Consider the following 18,561-nt stretch of genomic DNA (forward strand, 5'->3'; position numbering starts at 1 on the left):
CGGAGACATCCACATATCCTTATGAATTATTCCTTCATTGACGTTTTAGCTAAAACAAAATTACAAGAATAAATGTACTACGAGCTAATGTGCATTGACGCTGATTCAGTCAATAATAATAATAAGAGCAAATAAAATACCACTTTCCTTAACCAATACTATATTCTACTTACCTGAAAAAATATATGTTAACATTAATATTGTCTCTTTAAATGGTAACCCCACCGTCAGAATTCAAAAAAAAAAAGGCACAGAGCAGGAAAAATAACCCGTGAATATCGTGACGCTTCTCGATTCCGTCGGATCAAGAGATTAGAATTAAACTCAAAGCATATCTTTGTCAAATCAGAAAAAAGGGTCTTCCTTCCAGAAAGTTTTATTTCCGCTTTAAAGGCTAAGGCTAAATTCCTCTTTTACTTACCGGAAAATTTTATTTCACAGAAATTTCTTCGAATAGTTATCTCAAACATAGAATTTGATTCTTTCTATAATTACTATTTGGAAATTATAAAAAATAAAGATACGATTGAAAACCCTTCATTAAATTCAATAGATCTGATAACTCAATTAAAATCCCAACTTCCGGAGAATCAGTGTGAAATAGAGAGTTACTTGCAGACTCTCCAATGAGGCCTTCTTGCAACGATAAAGATTTTTTCGCCTTAACAGATGAGGAGCAAACTCGAATTCTCGATATACTCTTGGAATTCATAGATCAATATATCGCAGGTAATATCGATATCGATTAGCTAATGGATTTGATAAAGAATATCGAAATCCCATTTTAATAGATACTTTTTGCGTATACAAATATATATTTCAATAATCACTACTCATTTAACATTATTCAATTATAGAGTTTCGCGGCTCCCTTATATTTTTCCGTAATCGATAAGTCAGATCCTCGCTCTCGGCATCCCCAAGGTATAGCCGGTGTAAGCAGGTTGCCTTGAAAACAAAGAGAGCGCACTTTTCTCTGGAACTGAGGCATCTAGGGGAAAAGTTGGTCACTGAGACGTGACACACGCATGTTATTATTAAGGCATATTTGCACTCGAACGAGTAATCGTACATGAGCGTTGCAAACGCGCCTTGAGGGACAAAATCGCCTTGTATGTGTGCGTGGAAGCATACGTACGTGAGCCTGGAGAAGAAATAAAATGTCACAATAAATGAATATGATTATCATTTCTCAGGATTGATCGCACCAATTTTATTCAAACTGGTCGCAATCGAAAGCTTGTATTTATATTATATAATAAAAGTGCTATTAGATTTTTTATCACGGCTTTAGTTTCTAAATAATCTTAATCGAAAGTTTACTAGGCCCAAAATTCCGGATAAGGTACTTGGTAGCGCTGCGTCGAGAACAGTGATTCTCAATGCTCGGATTCTCTTTTTATGTACTTGGCGTCGCGACGCTACCGCGACGCTTGATGTAAATATCCTTTTTATTGTATATATAATGTACTGCGCTCTTCACAAGCGCTTATATATAGTACACTGCGACACTATATATACAATAAAAATTATATAAAAAAATAAAGACAGAACGAAAAAGTAAATAAAAAGGAATAAAATAAAAACAAAAACAAAAAAGTAAATAATAAAAAACAAGAATTTAACAAATATTTAATAATAAAAAATGTAAGATTAAAAAAGTTTGAAATAACATTTATATCTATTTGTAAGTATTACTTTTACATAAATAATATAACAATGCAAGAGTAAATAATCTTCTGCGTAGGCATATAATTACGATTATATATTTCTACAATGATTCTTGGCTACACAACAAATATATAAACTTCTATGATTGCAGAAATACTATATAATCATAATTATGTGGCTATGCAAAAGATTCTTTCTCATGTTATGTTACTGTTGTATTATTTATTATTATAACTATGCTGCAAATAAACATAATTATTATTAATAAATAATACAACAATATAACATAATGTGAGAAAAAATCTGCATAGCCAAATAATTATGATTATATAGTATTTCTGCAATCATAGAAGTTTATATATTTCTTGCGTAGCTAAAAATGATTGTGAAAATATTATATAATCATAATTATATGGCTACGCAGAAGATTATTTACTCTTGCATTATGTTATATTATTTATGTAAAAGTTTATATATTTGTAGCATAGTCATAATAATAAATAATACAACAATAATATAACCCGGTAAGCAAAATGCGCGCAATTTGTCAGCAGATTGGCGACAGATTTCCACAAAACTTGGTAGCAGATTGGCATCCGTTATGTCCGCAATAGACTCATGATTTGACAGCAGATCCTGCTCACAGAATCTGACAGCAGATTGGCATAGAAAACCGAGCAGGATCTGCTAACATGACTTGGCGTCAAATTGTCGGCAGAAACCGAGCAGGATCTGCACGCGCGCATTTGACAGCAGATTGGAAGCAGATTCCGAGCAGAATCTGCAGCTTTCGTTCATTCATATAAAATAGAGCATTTAAAGGGTCTCGATTTCTATATTATTTTAATTAATGATAAACACACAGAAAACTGAAAATTTGAATGAAATATTTTTTATTGATTATTTTTACATTAATAATTTTTACATATCGCGCTCTTATGTACTAAATTATCATTATATGTTACGATTACATATATATATATATATATATATATATATATATATATATATACATTATTACATTAAATATACAATTACATTTTATATACAATACAATATGTACACAATTATTACCATAATTAACACAATATATTTGGAATATTTTATATTATTAATACTATAAAACTTATTTTCGTGCTGGTATGCCTCGCGAATTTATGGGTATGTTCGAATATGCTCAGGATATCGATGTTCATTAGTAGCAGATTCAGGATTATCTCATGGCACTTGATGTCCGTCAGGAAAAGCCAATTCTGAACTAGCCCACGCATTATATTTTGTCGTGGATAACTTTGATTCTGTAACAAATGAAAATGCATTTATTTACTTGTATATATTTTTTTATACTTTTAAGGCTGCAATTCTTTTATATATATATACACACACACACACACACACACACACACACATATATATATATGTATGTATGTATGTATGTATGTATGTATGTATGTATGTATGTATATGTATATGTATATATGTATACACGGCCAATGGATTATTTTAAAAGTTTGGCGCTGAAAAGTGCCGATTATTGCGACAACTGCGAGTTTATCCAACTCAGATGAATAAAAAGGGCACTGAAAAGTGCCGTTTGGCACTGAAAAGTGCCGTTTGGTATTAGATAGAAAATGCCGTTTGCTCTCCTCGCGCGCACACGCGCGTGTAGTCCTTCTCATCGTGGTTCCCTGGGTCGCGTCGCAGTCCTCTTCGTCGTGGTTCCACAGGTCACGTCGCAGTCCTTCTCGTATGGTTCCACTGATCGCGTTGCAATCCTCCTCGTTGTGGTTCCACTGGTCGTGTCTCGCAGTCCTTCTCGTCGTGGTTCCACGGGTCGTGTCGCAGTCCTCCTCGTATGGTTCCACTGAATGTACATAAAAATTTATGACGTTACAAATCAAATTAGAAAAGAATTAAAATAAGAAATTAAATGAAAATTATTATACATACTTTGTCTAATCGTTGGTAGGTTCTTGATCTGTACTCGATGCGTTCGATGCTTCTTCGTTCCACAGATTGCGATCGATCCTTGGGCCGCCGGCGCGTGGAACAGTCTTCTTTCGCGATCGGCTCCTATGTCTCTCCTTGGACATTCTCAAGGCTTCCCGCATTTGCACTTGGAATTCCGAACGTGTTGGTTTCTCAAAATGCTTGTTTTGACACACTCCATCTAAGAAATAAAGACAAATTGCATTATCGTTAAGAACACACGAAGTAATAATTATACGTAAACAAATATATTTATCTCGTACCATAAATCGCCATAATAAGACGAGTATTGTATAACGATCGGTGTCCTTCACGGCCCCACCATGTAAAGGATGATGCGACGGAATCCTTTAAACTTTCCTTCAAGGAAAAGTTTACTGCTTCTCTCAAGTTAAATCCACCGATGTAACGGAAATAATTTACCTACGTATCGAAGATTAATGTAGTTGTATATTGGAAGGACTATAAATATATAAAAAAGTAAAATTTCCACTTACGGCGTTGGAATATTCATCTTCTTCGATTCTCTCAAAAGCATCCATATCTCCAAGTGATGCTATTGGGAAGGTGGCCGGTTTTTGTGGTGCGTGACGGCGATCTTGAACGCATTTCCAGATTTTATCCAGAATAGAATTCATTCGTCTGTAAATAAAAGGATAAATTAATACAATGAAAATGTCATCAAACATATTAGTAGAGATTTGGTATCTAAATAAATATGACTCTTACTTCATTTCTGCTTGTACGGAATTTAAGCTCTCCTGTAGTTTCCTGTTAACATTAAATAACATTTAAAGATTAATAGTTCTATAAAGAAATATGAACATTTTTCAAATGTTTTCAATATATTTTTTTTGTTATATTAATTATAACAGATAACTTTTAAATTAAGTAATAACTAAATATGTATAAATTTACCGAATATCCGACTTTTCTTGCGTAAAATTACGTTGATGACTATGTGCCGTCGATCCTCCAGTCGATCCACCGACATACCAATTTTGCGAAGTCACTGTGTGTGTTCCAGAATTTCCATAGTCCTGAAAATGTGTAGAAGGATTATCGGCGTAGCTTATGTTTTCTGGTTGCAATGTATTATAATTATGTGTAAGTGTATTATGTGTTGTTTGTGATATGTCGCGGTTGTGAGAAAATGAGTATGAAGGTTGCATGTTTATGTATGATTGTGTGTGTGTTTCATTTTCTAATTGAGATTGCATAATCGTAGGATTTCGACCGGGTGATAAAAAAATCGTGTCAGATTGAGGGGCCGCTATATGTGATTCAATGTTCGTCTGTGGTGATTGAATGTATGTGTGAGTGTCTTGTGTAAAAGAATTATTATCGTTATAATGTAAATAAGTAGAATCTTCTGCAATAATCCTCTTGATATGTTGGACGTCTTCTTGAATTTCTGTAGCGCTGATTCTTCTTCCGATCCTTGCTTGTTTTGGAGGGTGAGCCTCATCCGAGGATGTTGTCTTATACCGGGACGGTTTCGAGATAACTCGCTTTGGTCGTTCGGACATTTCTGCCTGTATAAATATAAAAATAATAAAAAAAAAATATAAATACATATTAACTTATAGTACATAATATATAGAAAATTTATGTAACTACAGAAAAAAGAAAGCAAAAAATGAGTTTTTATAATTTTCCTAATAAAAAACTTTTAAACAATTAATAATTTTTTTTTATTATAAAAGATAGAAAATTAGAAAATAAAAACATTGAAATTATATATAATTGAGATATAAAAGAAAATTAAAATATAAAACAAATCATCATGCGATTTCTATCGGTTTTGAATGATTATTTAATATAATATTATAAATGATCTTTATATAATAATTCTTACCTCTATATCATTATAGTTTACTCATCTCCTTTCGCTCTCTTTATAAATTATACTGAACCTATTTCTTGATATTAAATATAATTTGAAATTAAAAAAATTAAAAAAAGGATGGAATATTGAAATATTAACAATATGATGATGATTAACAAGTCGATGAGATATATTTGAACATAAACCCACACCGAGACTATTAGAAGAAAATTGATAATAAACGTGCAAACATCATACACATTACTTATGAAAAACAGAAAAGATGAAAGACGAAAGCAATAAAATAGCGAGTATATAAAACAACATCCATTAACAAATATTTTATGTAAATGTTTGAAAAGAATGTAAAAATAAGAGAGACGACCCAAAATAATGAAGAAAAGGAAAGTGTTATAAAACACGATGTGTAAAAAAGAAGAAAGTAGCATATTTTCGAATATCTAAAAAAGTTAAAATTCAAAAAATTCACAAAAATACATCTTACATCCTCTCATGATGTATAATAACAGCGACCACATATTGTAACGTTTCCAAATGATTTTCTCCATCATTGTCCATCGATGTACAATTCCAAAAAGGCATTCTATAACATTTTGCATTAACTTCGTCCAAATGAATATAAAAAGATTCACTGCTTAACGCTGTACATTTATATACTCGAAAAGCCGAAGACACCATACCGACATCGTAAAAATTATCAATCTGTAAAAATTTTTTTACAGCTAAACGATAAGAATTATTATTCATAAGAATATTAAAGACGATACAAATTGATCCGTCATGTAAGATGCAGCAATTGTCACGTTCATCTATACTTAGCAATATTTCATTGAATTGAATCTTACGATACTGAGAACGATTACTACCATCATTATTATGCGATATAGATACACGAGGAATGAAGGAATCAAATTCACGATTATTACGATCTATACCATGAATCCGTTTTTCTGCCATTCTATTAAAAAACTGTTGAAGAGGTTGACTCGGTTTTCTACAATATTTCCTAAAAATTAACATGTTATTTTCATAAGGGAAAGCAGAAAATGAATCCAAGTTACCAAAACGTTTGACATCGTCAGTGAGATGAACAAGTCCGTGAACATTATAAGTATGAAAAGTTGAACCATAAAGAATTTCAGAACGGAGAACAAATTTCTGTAGCGCAAGCTCTGCAAATTTTAAATGTTGCCTCGATGGTGATTTCGAAACCAAAACTCTAATAGCAGCATGTAAAAATAAAAAATGTTTATACAATTGTTCGTCCAATATATTATACAATACAACTGGACCTGTATACAGCAAAAATTGACGAAATTCAGTTGCTTTAAATTTAGAAAAAGTATCGATAGATGTAGGGCGTCTTGCGAAATCCGAAGCAGCAGAGAAGCTAAGAGAAGCAGGGATGTGTTCGAAGAACAGATAGTATACTGTTGCCTTGAACATGGGTTATATTATTACTCACAAAGCAAGATGCTAAACGTTCACGAAATGATTCAGAAGAATTACTAGATGAGAATAAGGATACATCACTGAGATCAGAAACACATGAAGAAGAAGAGGAAAGCTTATCCTCTTCTAAATTATACCTCATATTGAAATTATCATTTACATTGAAATCAATATCAATAGAAGAACTGCAACTCTCAACAGGAATATGATAATCTTGTGTATTTTTTTCAATGATATTGGGAGTTTTAGAAGAACAATTTTGTATGCTGCTTCTAACTTCAGACATAACCCTACTACGCTGTCTAACCGATAATCTATTTATTACTTTCCGCGAGACGGATAATTTTATATTACTTCGCTTCATACTTATCTTTTCTCTCTTAATAAATGCAGCTGCAAACGATGATCCACTGCTTCTTCTTGCTTCTGCAATATATTTTTATCTTTCACTGTGCGAGAACAAAGATTTCACCTCACTGAGCGACGGTTGAACTCGGCATGATAAAGTCCGCGAAACGTGCACAATAGCGGTCACTGACCGCGGCTTTTCCGACCAATCAGAGATTCAGACAAAAATTATAAACTTTTATGGCGCCGAAATGTGGATAGGCTGAGCCATATTGTCTGAATCTCTGATTGGTCGGAAAAGCCGCGGTCAGTGACCGCTATTGTGCACGTTTCGCGGACTTTATCATGCCGAGTTCAACCGTCGCTCAGTGAGGTGAAATCTTTGTTCTCGCACAGTGAAAGATAAAAATATATTGCAGAAGCAAGAAGAAGCAGTGGATCATCGTTTGCAGCTGCATTTATTAAGAGAGAAAAGATAAGTATGAAGCGAAGTAATATAAAATTATCCGTCTCGCGGAAAGTAATAAATAGATTATCGGTTAGACAGCGTAGTAGGGTTATGTCTGAAGTTAGAAGCAGCATACAAAATTGTTCTTCTAAAACTCCCAATATCATTGAAAAAAATACACAAGATTATCATATTCCTGTTGAAAGTTGCAGTTCTTCTATTGATATTGATTTCAATGTAAATGATAATTTCAATATGAGGTATAATTTAGAAGAGGATAAGCTTTCCTCTTCTTCTTCATGTGTTTCTGATCTCAGTGATGTATCCTTATTCTCATCTAGTAATTCTTCTGAATCATTTCGTGAACGTTTAGCATCTTGCTTTGTGAGTAATAATATAACCCATGTTCAAGGCAACAGTATACTATCTGTTCTTCGAACACATCCCTGCTTCTCTTAGCTTCTCTGCTGCTTCGGATTTCGCAAGACGCCCTACATCTATCGATACTTTTTCTAAATTTAAAGCAACTGAATTTCGTCAATTTTTGCTGTATACAGGTCCAGTTGTATTGTATAATATATTGGACGAACAATTGTATAAACATTTTTTATTTTTACATGCTGCTATTAGAGTTTTGGTTTCGAAATCACCATCGAGGCAACATTTAAAATTTGCAGAGCTTGCGCTACAGAAATTTGTTCTCCGTTCTGAAATTCTTTATGGTTCAACTTTTCATACTTATAATGTTCACGGACTTGTTCATCTCACTGACGATGTCAAACGTTTTGGTAACTTGGATTCATTTTCTGCTTTCCCTTATGAAAATAACATGTTAATTTTTAGGAAATATTGTAGAAAACCGAGTCAACCTCTTCAACAGTTTTTTAATAGAATGGCAGAAAAACGGATTCATGGTATAGATCGTAATAATCGTGAATTTGATTCCTTCATTCCTCGTGTATCTATATCGCATAATAATGATGGTAGTAATCGTTCTCAGTATCGTAAGATTCAATTCAATGAAATATTGCTAAGTATAGATGAACGTGACAATTGCTGCATCTTACATGACGGATCAATTTGTATCGTCTTTAATATTCTTATGAATAATAATTCTTATCGTTTAGCTGTAAAAAAATTTTTACAGATTGATAATTTTTACGATGTCGGTATGGTGTCTTCGGCTTTTCGAGTATATAAATGTACAGCGTTAAGCAGTGAATCTTTTTATATTCATTTGGACGAAGTTAATGCAAAATGTTATAGAATGCCTTTTTGGAATTGTACATCGATGGACAATGATGGAGAAAATCATTTGGAAACGTTACAATATGTGGTCGCTGTTATTATACATCATGAGAGGATGTAAGATGTATTTTTGTGAATTTTTTGAATTTTAACTTTTTTAGATATTCGAAAATATGCTACTTTCTTCTTTTTTACACATCGTGTTTTATAACACTTTCCTTTTCTTCATTATTTTGGGTCGTCTCTCTTATTTTTACATTCTTTTCAAACATTTACATAAAATATTTGTTAATGGATGTTGTTTTATATACTCGCTATTTTATTGCTTTCGTCTTTCATCTTTTCTGTTTTTCATAAGTAATGTGTATGATGTTTGCACGTTTATTATCAATTTTCTTCTAATAGTCTCGGTGTGGGTTTATGTTCAAATATATCTCATCGACTTGTTAATCATCATCATATTGTTAATATTTCAATATTCCATCCTTTTTTTAATTTTTTTAATTTCAAATTATATTTAATATCAAGAAATAGGTTCAGTATAATTTATAAAGAGAGCGAAAGGAGATGAGTAAACTATAATGATATAGAGGTAAGAATTATTATATAAAGATCATTTATAATATTATATTAAATAATCATTCAAAACCGATAGAAATCGCATGATGATTTGTTTTATATTTTAATTTTCTTTTATATCTCAATTATATATAATTTCAATGTTTTTATTTTCTAATTTTCTATCTTTTATAATAAAAAAAAATTATTAATTGTTTAAAAGTTTTTTATTAGGAAAATTATAAAAACTCATTTTTTGCTTTCTTTTTTCTGTAGTTACATAAATTTTCTATATATTATGTACTATAAGTTAATATGTATTTATATTTTTTTTTTATTATTTTTATATTTATACAGGCAGAAATGTCCGAACGACCAAAGCGAGTTATCTCGAAACCGTCCCGGTATAAGACAACATCCTCGGATGAGGCTCACCCTCCAAAACAAGCAAGGATCGGAAGAAGAATCAGCGCTACAGAAATTCAAGAAGACGTCCAACATATCAAGAGGATTATTGCAGAAGATTCTACTTATTTACATTATAACGATAATAATTCTTTTACACAAGACACTCACACATACATTCAATCACCACAGACGAACATTGAATCACATATAGCGGCCCCTCAATCTGACACGATTTTTTTATCACCCGGTCGAAATCCTACGATTATGCAATCTCAATTAGAAAATGAAACACACACACAATCATACATAAACATGCAACCTTCATACTCATTTTCTCACAACCGCGACATATCACAAACAACACATAATACACTTACACATAATTATAATACATTGCAACCAGAAAACATAAGCTACGCCGATAATCCTTCTACACATTTTCAGGACTATGGAAATTCTGGAACACACACAGTGACTTCGCAAAATTGGTATGTCGGTGGATCGACTGGAGGATCGACGGCACATAGTCATCAACGTAATTTTACGCAAGAAAAGTCGGATATTCGGTAAATTTATACATATTTAGTTATTACTTAATTTAAAAGTTATCTGTTATAATTAATATAACAAAAAAAATATATTGAAAACATTTGAAAAATGTTCATATTTCTTTATAGAACTATTAATCTTTAAATGTTATTTAATGTTAACAGGAAACTACAGGAGAGCTTAAATTCCGTACAAGCAGAAATGAAGTAAGAGTCATATTTATTTAGATACCAAATCTCTACTAATATGTTTGATGACATTTTCATTGTATTAATTTATCCTTTTATTTACAGACGAATGAATTCTATTCTGGATAAAATCTGGAAATGCGTTCAAGATCGCCGTCACGCACCACAAAAACCGGCCACCTTCCCAATAGCATCACTTGGAGATATGGATGCTTTTGAGAGAATCGAAGAAGATGAATATTCCAACGCCGTAAGTGGAAATTTTACTTTTTTATATATTTATAGTCCTTCCAATATACAACTACATTAATCTTCGATACGTAGGTAAATTATTTCCGTTACATCGGTGGATTTAACTTGAGAGAAGCAGTAAACTTTTCCTTGAAGGAAAGTTTAAAGGATTCCGTCGCATCATCCTTTACATGGTGGGGCCGTGAAGGACACCGATCGTTATACAATACTCGTCTTATTATGGCGATTTATGGTACGAGATAAATATATTTGTTTACGTATAATTATTACTTCGTGTGTTCTTAACGATAATGCAATTTGTCTTTATTTCTTAGATGGAGTGTGTCAAAACAAGCATTTTGAGAAACCAACACGTTCGGAATTCCAAGTGCAAATGCGGGAAGCCTTGAGAATGTCCAAGGAGAGACATAGGAGCCGATCGCGAAAGAAGACTGTTCCACGCGCCGGCGGCCCAAGGATCGATCGCAATCTGTGGAACGAAGAAGCATCGAACGCATCGAGTACAGATCAAGAACCTACCAACGATTAGACAAAGTATGTATAATAATTTTCATTTAATTTCTTATTTTAATTCTTTTCTAATTTGATTTGTAACGTCATAAATTTTTATGTACATTCAGTGGAACCATACGAGGAGGACTGCGACACGACCCGTGGAACCACGACGAGAAGGACTGCGAGACACGACCAGTGGAACCACAACGAGGAGGATTGCAACGCGATCAGTGGAACCATACGAGAAGGACTGCGACGTGACCTGTGGAACCACGACGAAGAGGACTGCGACGCGACCCAGGGAACCACGATGAGAAGGACTACACGCGCGTGTGCGCGCGAGGAGAGCAAACGGCATTTTCTATCTAATACCAAACGGCACTTTTCAGTGCCAAACGGCACTTGTCAGTGCTAAACGGCACTTTTCAGTGCCCTTTTTATTCATCTGAGTTGGATAAACTCGCAGTTGTCGCAATAATCGGCACTTTTCAGCGCCAAACTTTTAAAATAATCCATTGGCCGTGTATACATATATACATATACATATACATACATACATACATACATACATACATACATACATACATACATATATATATATGTGTGTGTGTGTGTGTGTGTGTGTGTGTGTATATATATATAAAAGAATTGCAGCCTTAAAAGTATAAAAAAATATATACAAGTAAATAAATGCATTTTCATTTGTTACAGAATCAAAGTTATCCACGACAAAATATAATGCGTGGGCTAGTTCAGAATTGGCTTTTCCTGACGGACATCAAGTGCCATGAGATAATTCTGAATCTGCTACTGATGAACATCGATATCCTGAGCATATTCGAACATACCCATAAATTCGCGAGGCATACCAGCACGAAAATAAGTTTTATAGTATTAATAATATAAAATATTCCAAATATATTGTGTTAATTATGGTAATAATTATGTACATATTGTATTGTATATAAAATGTAATTGTATATTTAATGTAATAATGTATATATATATATATATATATATATATATATATATATATATGTAATCGTAACATATAATGATAATTTAGTACATAAGAGCGCGATATGTAAAAATTATTAATGTAAAAATAATCAATAAAAAATATTTCATTCAAATTTTCAGTTTTCTGTGTGTTTATCATTAATTAAAATAATATAGAAATCGAGACCCTTTAAATGCTCTATTTTATATGAATGAACGAAAGCTGCAGATTCTGCTCGGAATCTGCTTCCAATCTGCTGTCAAATGCGCGCGTGCAGATCCTGCTCGGTTTCTGCCGACAATTTGACGCCAAGTCATGTTAGCAGATCCTGCTCGGTTTTCTATGCCAATCTGCTGTCAGATTCTGTGAGCAGGATCTGCTCTATTTTTGACATCAATTTGTCGATTTTATCGGTAATAACAACTTCTGTACCAAATTTGTAGCCTTTTTGCTAACAATAATTGATATCAGACGCTTGGCATGATCTGCTTCTACAGACTTTGCTATCTGGGTAACATAATGTGAGAGAGAATCTTTTGCGTAGCCACATAATTATGATCATATAGTATTTCTGCAATCATAGAAGTTTATATATTTGCTGCGTAGCCAAGAATGATGGTAGAAATATCATATAATCATAATTATATGGCTATGCAGAAGATTATTTTCTCTGATTATGTTATATTATATTATTATTATGACTTTGTGTTATATTATATTATTATTATGATTTTGCTATAAATATAATTATTATTAATAATAGAAAGAGAGAAAAGCTTACCTGTTTAGGAACACTTGCTTCAGATATATCCATGCTGATTTTTTAATAACTTTACAATTTTTCACAATTTATTATCATTAATCAACAATAATAATTTGACATGTAGGGTTATGTCAATTATTATTGCTGCCACTACTTCGAGATGTCTCCAACTATATTTTTCCCTATAAGGATGCTTAGAACGAATCTTATTGGTGAATCATTTTTGCTTCTTAGTTTCGCTCGCAGCCAATGAGAGAACGTATCGGCGAAATAATACTGTTTTTCCGCTTTTTATTAATAGAATAAAGAATAATAATTATATGTTTTAAACCATCCTTGGTTAATAAAAAACTGATGTGCAACAGATGACACCGAACTATGTTATTGTTATCGAGAAAAGCTGTGAATACCGATCCGAGCTCGGTGAAACGCATACTCCCTCCGTCTTTTGCCAACCGTAGGTTGGCAGCAGTCGGGAGTAAAAAAGATATTTGTATATAACTTTCTACAAATTACAAATTATGCACGACATTTAATAAATCGATATAATCAAAAGCTAACAATATAAAATGTTTTATGCAAATTGTTTGATGTAATATCGTATATTTGTAAAATTTATAAGTATGTAATATTTATAAATATTTTCACAATATATTTTTATTATATATATAAAGAGACATAGGTAATGAAAGCAATAATAGAATTATGTTTAAATATGTACGTAATAAAAACAGTGTTTAAATATGTACGCAATAAAAACAGATCTATGCTCTAAAATTGTTGTTTGTGCGAGACAATAGAGCAGTGAAAATACAACATATTTTTTGTTTCAATAAACACAATTAAACACAATATAAAGCTTTCACATGTTCTTTCTAAAATATATGCATGTCTTTTTATTCTAGATAATATTGTCGATAACATAACTATAAATAGTATTGGTAATGTACCGACGCTTTTAGTTATGTTCAAGTGAGGGCGTCTTCCCATCACAGTTCGGCTGCGACTCCGGCATCCTCTTAAATAGAATAAACTACATATCATGATTTTATGCTATTGTGTTGACTTTGATCGATGAAGACATAATTTGCCTTCGTTGTATGTATTTATTCTATCAGCTTTGACCTGGTGCGTTTCCGATTTATGGATACAATTTCAGTCACGTGTTTAGCTTTATTATGTATATATATTCGAAGTCTCAGATTATTGTTCAGTAATGATATCGATTTAAAAAGAACAAAAATTTTTAGATATACGTTCGTATATTTTTTGCTCTTGTTAATACTATTCCGTTTATTTCATTTTCATAACTTTTATAAATGGATAAGAATACAATTCATCCAACGTCGATTCCATCGTTTTACGGTGGACAAAGTATATTTTTGACATGCGCGACAGGATTTATAGGCAAAGTATACATCGAGAAGATATTAAGATCTTGCCCGGACGTTCGAGAAATATTTGTATTAATGCGTCCGAAAAAAGGCATAACCATTGACGAAAGACTTGAAAAAATGTTAAGTTTATTAGTAAGTTAGATATAGAAAGAAATATTTTTTATAAAACACGTATACACACCATATTTTTAAAAACATTATTATAATATACTAATAAATAAAATTTGTCTGAATAATTTTTGTTATAACACATCATTCTTCTTAAATTAATTTTAATAACTTTGAAGAGAGAAGTAAAATTATATAAGATAAAACATTGAGAAACATAAAAAATAATAAATTGTAGGATGTCACATCAAACTATTTTACAATTTTTTACAGTTAAAAATATTTTAGAAATTTATGGCAAATTTATTACAAACAAAATATTCTATATGTAATATAATTTTTTCATTTTAGTTGTACGACAAATTACGAGAGAAGCAGTCTTTAAATTTTAAGAAATTAATTCCAGTTTTTGGTGATATCAGTCAAGAAAATTTAAATTTATCTGTTGCCGATAGACAAATGATTGAACGAGTTACTATAATAATTCATAACGCAGCAAGTGTGAGATTTAGCGACAGCTTAAAATACGCTATCCTTGCTAATACTAGATCAACGAGAGATATATGTATTTTAGCCGAAAATATGAAGAATTTAGTAGTAAGTAAATTTAAATTAATTCTATGTATTCCCACATATTCATGAAAAACTCATATATTGTTTTATAATGTGTAAATTATCTTCCATAGAGAGATTTTATGCGATATATTAATATACAGGGTGTCTCAGACCACCTGTACACCCCTTTTAAAATGAAAATAAATGACTTTTATCAAAAATCGCGAACAATTTTTAAGTAAATCGGGTATGCTCCATGAAATGGTGATATTTTCAACTTTTGATTCCGACCGAAAATGCACCATGCGGATCGGAAGTTGAATTTTTTTTATGGAACATGGTACTTTTTATTACAGATTCGAATTGTACGTGAAAAAATAAGAAACTTTTGTATCAAACGTTGTTTCTAAAAGTAACTATAAATTAAAGCACACACATCCTTGTCATTAGTTGCGCCACAGGAACATTTCAAGTTCATTATTTCATTATTTCATCACAGTTACATTCAAGGTCAATTTAAAAATTGATAGAGGCACTTTCAGAAAAAACGTTTGATACAAAAGTTTCTTATTTTTCCACGTACAATTCGAATCTGTAATAAAAAGTACCATGTTCCCCTAAAAGAATTCAACTTCCGATCCGGATAGCGTATTTCCGGTCGGAATCAAAAGTTGAAAATATCACCATTTCATAGAGCGTACCTGATTTACTTAAAAGTTGTTTGCGATTTTTGATAAAAGCCATTTATTTTCATTTTAAAAGGGGTGTATGGATGGTCTGGGACACCCTGTATATACTTATCATTATATCTTTATATTTAAAAATACTTTTTATGGGGTATATTTTTCAAAATTGTTTACTTGAAGTATCTTAAAGAAATGTTCTCACATGACAGATTTCTTTATTAATTGTGAACATGCCTCAAATATTTTGCTATAAACTTTTTAATTATAATATTTTAAATAAGGCATAATTTTAATATTAATTGTTTTTCATATCAAAGGCTCTAATATATGTGAGCACAGCATATACACATTTGGATAATCCGTTTATAGAAGGAAAGGTGTATCCACCTGTAGCTGATTGGCGGAAAATGATCAAAGTGGCCGAATTATTGGATGAACATAATCTGAATATCTTTACAGCTAAGTAAATATGACAGATAAAAATTAAATACATATAAATTTTATAAATACATGAAATATTCAAATATAATATATGTGATATAATCAAAAACAAAGTAATTTTCTTACATTTATCATACTGTTTCAATTACTCTTAATCTTTTAATTTGCCATATACATTTGAAATTATATACAGATGTTTAATTTGCCATAAACGTTTGAAATTATGTACAGGTGTCTGGATTATATTCCTAATACGTATTTATTCTCGAAAAACTTAGCGGAAAGTGTAATACAGGAATATTCTTCATCATTGTCGTGTGCGATTGTGAGACCATCCATAGGTACGTAGATATTTTTTCCTGTATTAAAAAATATAGAGAAAAAAACATGAGCTTTTCTCTCTTTTACTAATACCTTTTAAATAAGCTGGAAAAATTTGTTCTCTTTATTTTATATAGAAAGTCTTAACATTTAATATTTGTATTGGTATATTATAATAAAATACAAAATTATGTGTATGTATACCATGAACGTGATATATGAATGGAAATAATACGGAAAAAATATATATGCATCTAATATTTTTAAATCGTACAAATATTTAATGCCAGATTTACATTAATACGTTGTTACAATCTTATCATTGTTATATAAATATTATTTAAATGTATTATTACTTACAATCATTTATTTAATTATTTTACAAAATACATCTAAATACTTATTGTTAGTAAAACTTATTTATTTTACTAAAATTAATTAAGCAAAAATTATAAAATTAGATTTTTAAACTTGCAATTGCTTTATCTTTTTTCGTTTTCCTTTACAACAGTATGTAAAAAGAGAGGATATATACATATATATCCTCTCTTTTTACATACTGCTGTAAAGGAAAACGAAAAAGGATAAAGCAATTGCAAGTTTAAAAATCTAATTTTATAATTTTTGCTTAATTAATTTTAGTAAAATAAATAAGTTTTACTAACAATAAGTATTTAGATGTATTTTGTAAAATAATTAAATAAATGATTGTAAGTAATAATACATTTAAATAATATTTATATAACAATGATAAGATTGTAACAACGTATTAATGTAAATCTGGCATTAAATATTTGTACGATTTAAAAATATTAGATGCATATATATTTTTTCCGTATTATTTCTATTTATATATCACGTTCATGGTATACATACACATAATTTTGTATTTTATTATAATATACTGTGACGTGACGCCTTTTTTTTTGCGCTCCGTCATAGAGACCCCGCCGGGGGAGGAAGCGTACGGAGGGTCGTTCTTAGCACCTGAGGGGGCCTCTTTTCCGATCTCGTGATATATCTTTGTATAGATTTCTGTGTTTGAGATTAATTTTAAGCGAGCAGAGCGCGGCAATCTGAGCGAGCGGATAATAAGTAATGTACAGCAAGATCTCGGAGGGCGCAGTTACCGAAGAAAGGAAGAGGAGAGTAGCGGACCAATGCCTCCACCCCAAAGGAAGGTCGCGTATCGAGATCCCGCTCCGCCGCTATCCATATGTAACCATTATATTAATATCCGCTAATTTTAGAGAAACAACGACGGGGAAACCAGGACGAAGGAACGATCAACACTCTCCCAGGCTGCAGACTGAGGAGAGGAGATGCATCCGGAGACGGACGAGGATACGGCCTGGCCAGCCCAAAACGTCCGATCTACCGAGAAAATACAATCGTCCAGAATACCGTCAACGTCGGATTTTGGCTCCTATCGAAGGGCAATCCGCACTACAGCAGGACGAAATTTGAGAGGGCGGAGAATATCGACCCCTTCTCATCAAAAATCGACAGGATGCGCGGAAAATCGGCGCGGGACTCGAGGGCCTTGCGGAGCATTTATCATAAGTCACTGTTCGACTAGCTACAAGAGCAAAAGGACGATTCTCCTGCGATACCGAAAGAACGACGACAGTCTAAGCAGCGAGGACCCGGATACCGGAGATAAACTGTAAGCCGTCGCTCAGGTAGCCGTAGAGATTCCCGGATACAGCTGGCGTCATACCGTCTCTTGATACCGTCGCGAGGCGACGGTGAACTCGTTACCGAATTGTTGTAGAAAGCCTGCGTGCTTTTCTCGCGTTTCGTTGCCGGACGCCAGCTGGGCCCCGGGTATCGCG

General features: G+C 32.1%; 3 protein-coding genes across 11 annotated transcripts; 2 read left to right on the forward strand and 1 right to left on the reverse strand.

Annotated features, from left to right (window-relative positions):
• Positions 1-3,342: 3,342 nt before the first annotated feature.
• LOC145974858 (uncharacterized) lies at positions 3,343-7,493 on the reverse strand. 5 transcript variants are annotated; one of them, XM_083104924.1, is made up of 7 exons: positions 7,328-7,493; positions 4,579-5,195; positions 4,390-4,431; positions 4,158-4,302; positions 3,924-4,083; positions 3,622-3,841; positions 3,343-3,535 (listed from the first exon to the last, which is right to left on the reverse strand). In XM_083104924.1, exons 2-6 carry the CDS (start codon positions 5,187-5,189, stop codon positions 3,627-3,629), a joined length of 1,173 nt encoding a protein of 390 aa, XP_082961050.1. In that variant the 5' UTR covers positions 5,190-5,195; positions 7,328-7,493; the 3' UTR covers positions 3,343-3,535; positions 3,622-3,626. The 5 variants fall into 5 exon arrangements, with proteins under 5 accessions (XP_082961050.1, XP_082961048.1, XP_082961049.1 ...); XM_083104922.1 differs by lacking the exon at positions 7,328-7,493 and adding an exon at positions 5,994-6,400; XM_083104923.1 differs by lacking the exon at positions 7,328-7,493 and adding an exon at positions 5,519-5,870.
• Positions 7,494-7,590: 97 nt separating this feature from the next.
• Positions 7,591-12,024, forward strand: LOC145974860 (uncharacterized). Of its 5 annotated transcripts, none has more exons than XM_083104930.1 (7): positions 7,591-7,784; positions 9,919-10,537; positions 10,685-10,726; positions 10,814-10,958; positions 11,033-11,192; positions 11,275-11,494; positions 11,687-11,711. In XM_083104930.1, the coding sequence occupies exons 2-6, from the start codon at positions 9,927-9,929 to the stop codon at positions 11,487-11,489; spliced, it is 1,173 nt and encodes a 390-aa protein (XP_082961056.1). In that variant the 5' UTR covers positions 7,591-7,784; positions 9,919-9,926; the 3' UTR covers positions 11,490-11,494; positions 11,687-11,711. The 5 variants fall into 5 exon arrangements, with proteins under 5 accessions (XP_082961056.1, XP_082961055.1, XP_082961051.1 ...); XM_083104929.1 differs by having other exon boundaries at positions 7,593-7,788; positions 9,921-10,537; positions 11,581-12,024; XM_083104925.1 differs by having other exon boundaries at positions 7,594-7,784; positions 11,581-12,024.
• A 2,464-nt stretch (positions 12,025-14,488) lies between these two features.
• On the forward strand, positions 14,489-18,305 carry LOC145974342 (fatty acyl-CoA reductase 1-like). Its single transcript, XM_083104132.1, has 5 exons — positions 14,489-14,747; positions 15,075-15,320; positions 16,282-16,427; positions 16,637-16,746; positions 17,977-18,305. The coding sequence occupies exons 1-5, from the start codon at positions 14,538-14,540 to the stop codon at positions 18,303-18,305; spliced, it is 1,041 nt and encodes a 346-aa protein (XP_082960258.1). The 5' UTR covers positions 14,489-14,537.
• Positions 18,306-18,561: the final 256 nt, after the last annotated feature.

This window comes from Camponotus vicinus, unplaced genomic scaffold, assembly GCF_025532165.1.
Source record: "Camponotus vicinus isolate PSW18456_S1 unplaced genomic scaffold, iyCamVici1.0 SCAF_7, whole genome shotgun sequence".
In the NCBI taxonomy this organism is placed as follows: Eukaryota; Metazoa; Arthropoda; class Insecta; order Hymenoptera; family Formicidae; genus Camponotus; species Camponotus vicinus.

Bases quoted from the DNA above. Each gene is read 5' to 3' on its own strand.
- LOC145974858 (XM_083104920.1), bottom strand. From the start codon at position 5,237: ATGTATTTATATTTTTTTTTTATTATTTTTATATTTATACAGGCAGAA. The intron at 4,432-4,578 runs GTAAATTTATAC...TAATGTTAACAG, and splicing joins CAAGAAAAGTCGGATATTCG to GAAACTACAGGAGAGCTTAA. The intron at 3,842-3,923 runs GTACGAGATAAA...TTTATTTCTTAG, and splicing joins TCTTATTATGGCGATTTATG to ATGGAGTGTGTCAAAACAAG.
- LOC145974860 (XM_083104930.1), top strand. From the start codon at position 9,927: ATGTCCGAACGACCAAAGCGAGTTATCTCGAAACCGTCCCGGTATAAG. The intron at 10,959-11,032 runs GTAAGTGGAAAT...TTCGATACGTAG, and splicing joins AAGATGAATATTCCAACGCC to GTAAATTATTTCCGTTACAT. The intron at 11,193-11,274 runs GTACGAGATAAA...TTTATTTCTTAG, and splicing joins TCTTATTATGGCGATTTATG to ATGGAGTGTGTCAAAACAAG.
- LOC145974342 (XM_083104132.1), top strand. From the start codon at position 14,538: ATGGATAAGAATACAATTCATCCAACGTCGATTCCATCGTTTTACGGT. The intron at 15,321-16,281 runs GTAAGTAAATTT...TTCATATCAAAG, and splicing joins AAAATATGAAGAATTTAGTA to GCTCTAATATATGTGAGCAC. The intron at 16,428-16,636 runs GTAAATATGACA...AATTATGTACAG, and splicing joins CTGAATATCTTTACAGCTAA to GTGTCTGGATTATATTCCTA.